General features: G+C 54.7%; 1 protein-coding gene across 1 annotated transcript in view; it reads left to right on the top strand.

Moving 5' to 3' along the window:
• The window catches only part of Insig1 (insulin induced gene 1), a 17738-nt gene extending 11122 nt beyond the window's left edge, over window positions 1-6616 (top strand). Inside the window, exons 4-8 of the mRNA XM_013027209.1 lie at window positions 10-200; window positions 2452-2576; window positions 3297-3463; window positions 4032-4131; window positions 4946-6616. Coding sequence (XP_012882663.1) covers window positions 10-200; window positions 2452-2576; window positions 3297-3463; window positions 4032-4131; window positions 4946-4975 — 613 coding nt within the window. The 3' untranslated portion in view covers window positions 4976-6616. The remainder of the gene's footprint in view (window positions 1-9; window positions 201-2451; window positions 2577-3296; window positions 3464-4031; window positions 4132-4945) is intronic.
• Window positions 6617-8944: the final 2328 nt, after the last annotated feature.

Below are 8944 nucleotides of genomic sequence, written 5' to 3'. Positions count from 1 at the left end.
CGCGCCGAGCGGCCGCGCCGGCGGCCGGCATCGCCACCTGGTGCAGCGCGGCCTCGTGCTCTTCCTGGTCGGCGTGGTCCTGGCCCTGGTGCTCAACCTGCTGCAGGTCCAGAGGAACGTCACGCTCTTCCCGGACGAGGTGATCGCCACCGCCTTCTCCTCCGCCTGGTGGGTGCCCCCGTGTTGCGGGACGGCCGCGGGTGAGTGCCTCCCTCCTCCGGCGGGACCAGGGCGGGCAGAGGGCCCGGGCCCGGCCGGCCCCGCCGAGCCCCGTCCCGTCCCGTCCCGTCCCGTCCCGTCCCTCGGGCGTCCGGTGACAGCGGCGCCCGCGCTCACCCCGCCGGCGCCCCGGGATTGGCCGCGCGGGGAACTGGTGAGGGCCGTGCCGCCCGCCGATTGGCTACTGGCGGGATGAGGAAAACAAACTCACGTGCTGTCGGGAGGGCGTCGGCGGGGCGCCGCCTCCCCGCGCTGGCTTCTGCACCTGGCCCCGGCTCTGCGCGGCCACCTTCCCCTGCCACCAAGCCTGTGGCCCGGTCGCCTTTGACCCGCTTAGAACCCGTCCGTCCAGCATGGGCCCAAGCAGACAGCACAAGTTCTTGGTTATCACTTGGCTGGCTTTACAGAGACTGTTGGGTGACTGTGACCCTCCGTGGCCCGAGCTCCGCCAGCTGCCGAGAACACCCCTCCACCCGTGAACCCAGAGACTGGCAGGGAAGCCTCCCTGACTCCACTAGTCACTTGGTGGCTCGTTCTTTCTGTGTGCATGCGTTCGGTGCACTGTTGGCTTGTCTCTCTCTGTGCCAGGTTGTGGGTGGCTCCACATTCCACACGTAGGCAGGAAAGCACAGAGGTGTGGTGTGCATCGCACTGGTGTCCACAGCTACACAGCTGTGGTCAGCCAGTGCGCACGCCCTCTCCCCAGCCTAGGGCTCACCTGGAATAGCCTGGGTAGGACCTTGGGTGGACTGTGTTCCCCAGGCAGGATACCCTCCTGTTTAAGCGGTAAGCATAATGAGGTGGTTGCCCTGTTGTCAGAAAGCATCCTAACTTTTTCTCTAAGAACTTTAAGGGTTTGATGATATACAAACCAAACTAGGAAGAGCTCTGGGACCTTACGCTTGGTGGGCAAGTAATCCACCAACGCCAGCCCAACCCTTGAAAGTTCTCTGGAGTAGTAGATCCGCATTTGAAGTTCAGTTTCATTGAGCATAGTAGTTCTTTCTTTGAGCCCAAAATCTGATCTTCAAAATGAAATGCTTAGAGGCATTTTGCCAGGGATTCCATGAGTATCTCAGATGATTCCTCCTAGTCCTGGCTGAATGTTGGATCAGGTCTGCAGCTCTGTTTCACCGTTGATGCCCAATTCCTTCTTGTTGGGCTAGGTGAATGGAAGACGGCCTGGCTCTCCAGGGCCCACAGGCCATACCCCACTTGTGTCTGGACAGTCTGTATTTGCTCACTGTTGTCTCTGCTTCACTTTTGGAACACCACACCTTCCTGTTGTACACATGTTTTTCAGGATTCTGTGAAGGCATCCTAGCTGTGGGCTGCGAGGTTCTCTGTCCTCTGTCCTCCAGTTACATAAGCCCCATCAGTTCACACATGAGGACACAAACATGAGGAGTCACGTCCACCAGGAGCAGCCTGGCGCCAGCAGCCCAGTTTTCCCTTCCTGTTCTGAGCCCCCCCCCTCTCCTTGGTGGGCGTGGCCACGGGGACAGGGAGAGCTCTGCCCCTAACCCTCCCCCCAAAATACACACACACACACACACACACACACGGGCTCTTCTCTGCTAGTAGAGCCCCTTAAAACAGTCCATTGCTCCTCAGGGCTTCAGGCCCAGCCCCATACTGAGGTCAGCACCAATGCCACAACTACAAGGGCTTACACGGGAGCTCCAGGGTGTCTACCTTCCCACTGTGAAAAGGAATCACTTGATGAAAGTCGAACGTGGAGCCAAGTTGGTCAGAAAGCTGTGAGACTCTATCCCAGTCATAGGCATAGTGCCCCTGCTGTCATTTTCAGCTACCTAGGGAAGTCAGACTAGAAAGCAGGCTAGCCTGGGCATCAAGCGAGACTACTTCAAAAATAATGCAAATGGGGGCTTGAGGTGTGGCTCAGGTGGTAGAGCACCTGCCTAGCAAGTGTGAGGCACTGAGTTCAAAGAAAAAAATACTGTTCAGTCATATTAGTTTTGTCTATTTAAGGAAATAGCATGTTGTGTATTTCCATATTGTCTTTGTTCACCATGGGTAATCAAGTCCTTGATTCATGTACATATTCTAACTCACCCAATAACTTTTTTCTCAGACTTTTCAAGATTGTCTGGGGATTGGGATACTCAGCATGTACAAGAATATGAAATGAGATATGTAGTGGTGGCTAGCCTGGCTTGGGTGTTGGCAGTGTCTGTGAGAATGTGCATTAACGCTCCCTCCTCTTGGCAGCGGTGGTCGGCTTGCTCTATCCCTGTATGGACCGTCACCTCGGCGAGCCTCACAAGTTCAAGAGAGAGTGGGCCAGCGTCATGCGCTGCATTGCTGTCTTTGTGGGCATTAACCACGCCAGCGCCGTATCCTTCCCCAGCCAGCCAAGGCCAGAGCACGCGGTGAGGTCTTGCATCGAAGCGTTTCATTACTTTCTCTGAACGCTTTGGCCATTCCTTCAGGTCAGGAAGCACTGGGAGCTGACTGTCATTTTCAGAAATCCACCATTGCTGGCTTCCTTCTGTCCTTCCAGCTTGCGCCCTCGTGGTTCCTCTGGCTACCAGGCCGTGGGGCGTGGCCACGGGCCCTGCCCCCCCTCGGACCCAGGCCCGTCACTGGAGGCCCTCGGCATCGGTGGGCACATCCACCCTGCACAAGGTGCTGCATGTCTGCGCACGGTGCCCTGTTCAGGAAAGTGGTCCTGGGTTTCCTAGGAAACGCTTAGCAGACAGGGTTTCCTTAGAGCCGGTGAGAAGGCGAGGTGCTTCCACGGGACAGCCACGCCCCACACCGGCCCCGCCGCGAGGCTGGCTGTTGAGGGGCTTCCTGGACAGGCGTCCTCTAGCAAGGTGGCGGGACACAGATGTGGAAGGAGTCGTGTTTGCTTTAGATTACTGAACAAGAAAGGAGGGAAACAATAAAGGCTTCATAGTGAAATAACGTGGTCACTCGCCCTGTTTATATCTGTAGCTGTTACCGATGGTGGATTAATAATAATAATAATGCTGTATAATAAACACCTGATAGTTTTTGTGGGCTTATCTTTCCTATCCTATGAAGCTTTTCCTTAACTTGTGCCTGACCAGAAATTGGACTTTGCCAATAATGTTCAGCTGTCCCTGACCCTGGCAGCGCTGTCCCTGGGCCTGTGGTGGACCTTCGACCGCTCGCGGAGCGGCCTGGGCCTGGGCGTCACTATTGCCGTCCTTGCCACACTCATCACCCAGTTTCTTGTGTACAGTGGCGTCTACCAGTAAGTGGGGTGTGTGTGTGTGTGTGTGTGTGTATGTGTATGTGTATGTGTATGTGTATGCCCCGGCCTTGGTGACACACTGTTCACATAGGTGTTTCCCTGCTTTAGTGAGCTGTCCGCAGAGCCTACTCAGATAGATGCAGGGGGAAAGGCTCAAGGCACTGCTTCTTTTCTGGGCTCATTAAAAAGGTGCTGCCCCGGGAGCCGGTGCTCACGCCTGAAATCCTAGCCACTCAGGAGGCTGACATAGGAGAATCATGGTTCAAAGCCAGCTTGGACAGGAAAGTCTGTGAGACTCTTATCTCCAATGAACCACCAGAAAACTGGAAGTGCTGTGACTCAAGTGATAGAGGGGTAGCCTTGAGCAAAAACGTGACCCCGAGTTAAAGCACTAATACTGACACGCAAAAGAATGAATGAATGAATGTACTGTCCACAACTTGATGTGAAGGAGAGGCGGGAGAGCACTGTGGACCTCTTGAAGCCCTTTCTGGTTGAGAAGCACCCTGTACACCCTGTTGCCAAAGCCCAGGTAGACCAACTGCTTAAGGCATCGTTTTCCCTCCAGGTACACGTCTCCAGATTTTCTCTACATTCGCTCGTGGCTTCCGTGCATATTTTTCTCAGGCGGCGTTACAGTGGGGAACATAGGACGGCAGTTAGCGATGGTGAGTATCTCCTGGCTGGGTGTGGGTGGGTCGGTATGTGCAGCGGAGCGTGTGTCGGGGTACGCCTAGTTCAGCGTGAACAGCATCACAGCATGGCGTGTGTCAGGGTACACCCAGTTCAGTGTGAACAGCATCACAGCATGGCGTGTGTCAGGGTACACCCAGTTCAGTGTGAACAGCATCAGACTCGGTGGCCGAGCCGCGCACAACCTGAGGTTTCACTCTGCTTCCGTCCTGAGTCTGCTTTCCTTGAGACACCAACCACTTGGGCTCACCATGCAGACAGTCACAAAGCCTGACATGAGGGTGGGCAAGAATGGTGGTGGGCAGGGGTCCCATTTGGCGTTCTAGGGGTGACGGCAGGTGTGGCCCTGCCGATCGTCGTGGAGGCTGAGGTGCAGAGGAGGCTTGCAGGGAAGCCTGCCTTCCTCAGGTAAATGGCTCCATCCAGGCTCCTGTGGCGTGGTCCTGTAATCCCAGCTCCTGAGGAAGCTGAGAATTGCCATTTGAAGCCAGACTGGCAGCAAAATTGGTTAGAATCCATCTCCAATTAACCAGAAAGCAGGGCTGGCGGGTGGTGTGGCTCAAGTGGTAGAGTTCCAGCTGACACAAAAGTTAAGTAGACCATGGTACTAGGAATTTTTTTTTAATTCTGAGTTGGAGCTTTCCTATGGGGCATCAGCCACGGGCAGAGTGCACCGCAAGCCCGCCTCCCCAGGGCCCTGTGTGCGAGCCTGCACCGTCAGGACCTGCTTCGTTGACGGCAGGAGCCTTGGCACTCGGTACTGACTGGTCTTTTTCTCTGTTCACGTAGGGTGTTCCGGAGAAGCCACACAGCGACTGAGCGGGGCCTGGCCGCTGGGCAGATGCTCTGGACACCAGGCTGACTGCTAACGACTCCTGGAAGATGTCCACTTAGCCTGGCATAGCAAGACAGAGATAAGAACTCCTGACCTGAGGTCTCACCTGCCCTGCCCGCCCCACCCCTGTGGGTGCCCCGCAGGACAGCTGGGCCGCACCGGCCCTGGGGGGCGGGGGGCAGTTTCCTGAGTATTCAGTTTCATTCATGCTATTCAAAACAAGTTGCCATATTTCAAACCTTTGAACTAGAACTTGAACTCAATTACCAACAGCAGTTTTATGTCAGTGCCCAAAGGAGACAGGATGATGGTGCTTAACAGAGACCACGCATGTGGAACGGAACTGTGTCTCCAGAAAAATTTAACATAGGGTTGTGTGGAAATGGCGCCACAGCAAGAGGAGAGATGGGCGGGAGGCGTGGCGCTGCCGGCGTTGCTGTGGCCCACGGTGGGCACCGCCTTCCCGCTGCCCGCCGGCCTCGTGCAGACAATCGCCGGGAGACTGGACGTGGTGATGCGTGGCGGCGCAACACTCTCACCCTTGTGAGTGCCTGTGCGCGTCCGGTCTTGGGGCACCAACCCCCCCCCCAGCTCCTGCTGCCTTGTTGGCCCAGGCTGGCGGGGTGGCGTTTGCCCACAGCCCTATGGGACCTGCAATCTGTGATTGCCTGTAAAAAGAAGAGCGCTTGCCACTGTGTCCCACGCATGGCGTGCTCCGTGTCCGGTGGTAGTGGTGAGCACGGTGTACTCGTTGAATGGCATAGACCATATTGGACCTGATTTGCAAGTATTGGGTCTTAAACTTCAAGTGCAATGTCTATGAAAACCAATCTGAGCCTTGTATTCTCTTAAATATTTATTTTTTTTAAATGCGTGAGGTGTTCATTTCAGAGCCGCGCAGGGCGGGCTCCTTCCTGTGGGTCTCGCTGAGCCTGAGTCCTCCGGCGGACTCCTTTTATGGGCTTAGTCATTTTTACTTACAAATGTACTTTTTTTGTACTTGGCATTGTTTTGAATTCTGCGGGAGTGACTCGCTGGGAAGGCAGGCGGCTGTGGGGGTGCAGCACCCCAACACCCACCCCTGCCAGCTGACGGCAGCTTCCCTTCCCCGGGACCCTTGTTCGAGTTTTGCATATTTTGTTTTGAAAAGATACCTTGAAATAATCTTGAGGTTTTTGAAACTAGTTTTTGTTTTATAGAGGAATTTTGTTTCAAAAGAATAGATCTTCTGAGTTTCAGAGTGACCCCTTAGAGACTTTCTGAACCTGAAAACATGTTTCAGTGATGTCAGCGGTTGATGGCATCAGCAGTCAGTAGAGAAGGCAGTGAGCGAACCTCAAGGACGTACTTGGCTGTGCACAAACAACATAGTGTTCTTGCCTCTTAAACTGGAAGTATGAGTTAGAAATAATGTAGCCAAACAAGGTGAATCTGAAGAAATTGTTTGCCAATAGTTCATAGCAGATACTTTGAACCAAAGTGATTTAAATTTATAAAACTATAAAATCATGGACAAAAGTTGCACTCTCCCAGCTCTGAACGGCTAGTGAGATTCACATTCACCCCAAGTTTTCCACATTGTGTTCTTTCTGCATTTTTTACTTTTATTAAAGGTTCAAAACCAACTGTTGTGTTGATGAGTTTTTCTTTGAAAACGAAGAGGGATTAGTACCCTTCGTGTCGACTTTTGCCTTTGTTAATAGGAAAATGTTTTCAATTCGTGGAGTTTTACAGGCCCCACGCTGGCCTCTTGGAAGACAGATGAACCCAGTTCCGTGGTTGGAAGCCAGCTGCGGCCAGTGGCGCTGAGCCTGCTCTCCGGAGGTCGAGGTTGGCGGGCGGCGGAGGCCGCGCTCCTGCCAGCGCCTTGGAGTTTGGCATGGTGTCCTGCTACCCAGCCCCAGGTCTCCACCGGCCTGCTGCCTGTCCCAGTGGAGCTGTGCTCCCAGGGTCAGGTCGTGCGGAGCCAGCTCTGAACAGCATCTTGTTTCCACATTCATGTCACCACTGATGGCAAGATGTTACACTGAGCCCAGGACATTTATGGTACAAGTTGGAGCCAATACATCCAAGACATGGTGTATGGCGGCGCTGGACCTCCAAGGTCTCGCTGGAGATGGGCACTGCCGGGGAGGAATGGGACTCCAACCCTGAGGTCTACAGGAACTAGTTTTTCTCTTTAAACAGTGTGGCGCTGACCCTGCGCTCTTCAGCTCAAGACCAGCACTCTACCCTCTTGAGCCTTAGCGCTCCAAAATTGCTGGTTTCCAAAAACTGCAAACACTTGTAGTCCTTGAGCAAATGAGTGAATTACGCCATGTGTTGAAGGTGATTTGCAGAACTCCAGGGTTTCTGCCTCCTTTTCTCCTGTGGTGCTGTGCCTTGGATGGGATCTGGGATGGGGTGGGGGTGGGTGGAGGGAGGGAGGAGGGCTGACTTCCCCTGGAAAGCCCCTACCTGCTCAGGAAAAGCTGAGACTCTCCACAATGTCAGCATCTAGTGGTCGGGACTGTGGGCATGTCCTGTGACCTGTTTTTAAAAATGGCCTGTGAGGTGCGTGACTCATGCCTGTCATCCTATCTACTCAGGAAGCTGAAATCTGAGGATCATGACTTGAAGCCATCCAGGGCAGGAAAGTCTGAGATGCATCTCTAACCACCAAAAAGGCAGAAACGGAGCTGTGGCTCAAGTGGTAGAGCACCAACCTTGAGCAAAAAAGCTCAGGGACATCCAGGCCCGGAGATCAAGCCCCAGAACCAACACACACACACACACAAAGGTGCACTATTTAAAATCTAAACTTGCCTTTCTACTCAGTAAGTTTGACAACCTGTGGCAAAGATTTCCTTCCTGAGTTGCAGACTCCTTTTCTAACAATGTAACAGTGCAGCAGGTGAAGCCTTAGCATTGTAAAGTCTGAATGACCCGTGCAGACCTCTGCGCCCCTGCCTGCAGCAGGAGCTCTCCCCAGGAGAGTGCGCATGCCAGCAGGCAGGCAGAAAACAAAAAGGAGGGCTGGGAAGGTGGCTCAGTGGTAGAGCGCTTGCCTCGCATGCATGAGGCTCTGGGTTCGATTCCTCAGCACCACATACACAGAAAAAGCCAAGAGTGGCGCTGTGGCTCAAGAGGTAGAGTGCTAGCCTTGAGCTGAAGAGCTGAGGGACAGCGCCCAGGCCCAGAGTTCAGGCCCCACAACCGACCAAAAAGGGGGGGCCCCAATGTGCCTGATGAGTCCCAAGTCCTGACACTCACACAGCACTGGATTTTCTGTAAATGTCATAAGACTCAACACTCGATGTTCCTGACATTTACCCAAATACCTCCTTGGACCCCAGCATAAGGTAAGCTCTTGGTAAGCACAAGTTTCCCTCCTCCCGGGATTCTCCTGGAGAGAAGAAATGTGCCGAGTCAGAGTCACATGTACAGGAATTCCAGTCAGGTGTGTCATGTTCAAGAGCAAACGGTAGGTAGGGCATGGCGATGCGTGCAGACACTCCCAGCTACTCAGAGGCAGAAGGGGAGATTCGAGGTCCTCCACCTGCGCCGGGGTCAGAGCCACGGCCTGGCGGGTGCTCCTTGTGCACGGCGTTCCTCACAGGGCCCATTGTTCTCAAGCTGTGATGGCCACCTCGGGCTAGAGAAGCCTGGAGTGCATGTGTGTGAACACCCACACGGTTGACGGAAAGCTGCCCCGCAGCTCTCTGTGTGTGGGGCGGCCGGCCACTCGCTCCCGCAGAGGACCTTGACACAGTCACAAGATCCAGGGTGTCTGTCGGGAGGGGGCCCCCACACAGCACGGCACCCCAAACTCACCCCAAGCCACACACCTGCAGTGGGAGAGGCCGGTCCACGCCGTGCACGCCACGCCCACGGGCTGAGCCACAGCGGCGGCTGCTGGCGAGGACCCCTGAGCACCCCTGCTCCACCGCTGGGCGGCCGCCCCCTCCACGTAC

Source organism: Dipodomys ordii, unplaced genomic scaffold (genome assembly GCF_000151885.1).
Source record: "Dipodomys ordii isolate 6190 unplaced genomic scaffold, Dord_2.0 Scaffold101, whole genome shotgun sequence".
Classification (NCBI taxonomy): domain Eukaryota; kingdom Metazoa; phylum Chordata; class Mammalia; order Rodentia; family Heteromyidae; genus Dipodomys; species Dipodomys ordii.
This window is presented reverse-complemented; position numbering and strand designations above follow the sequence as displayed.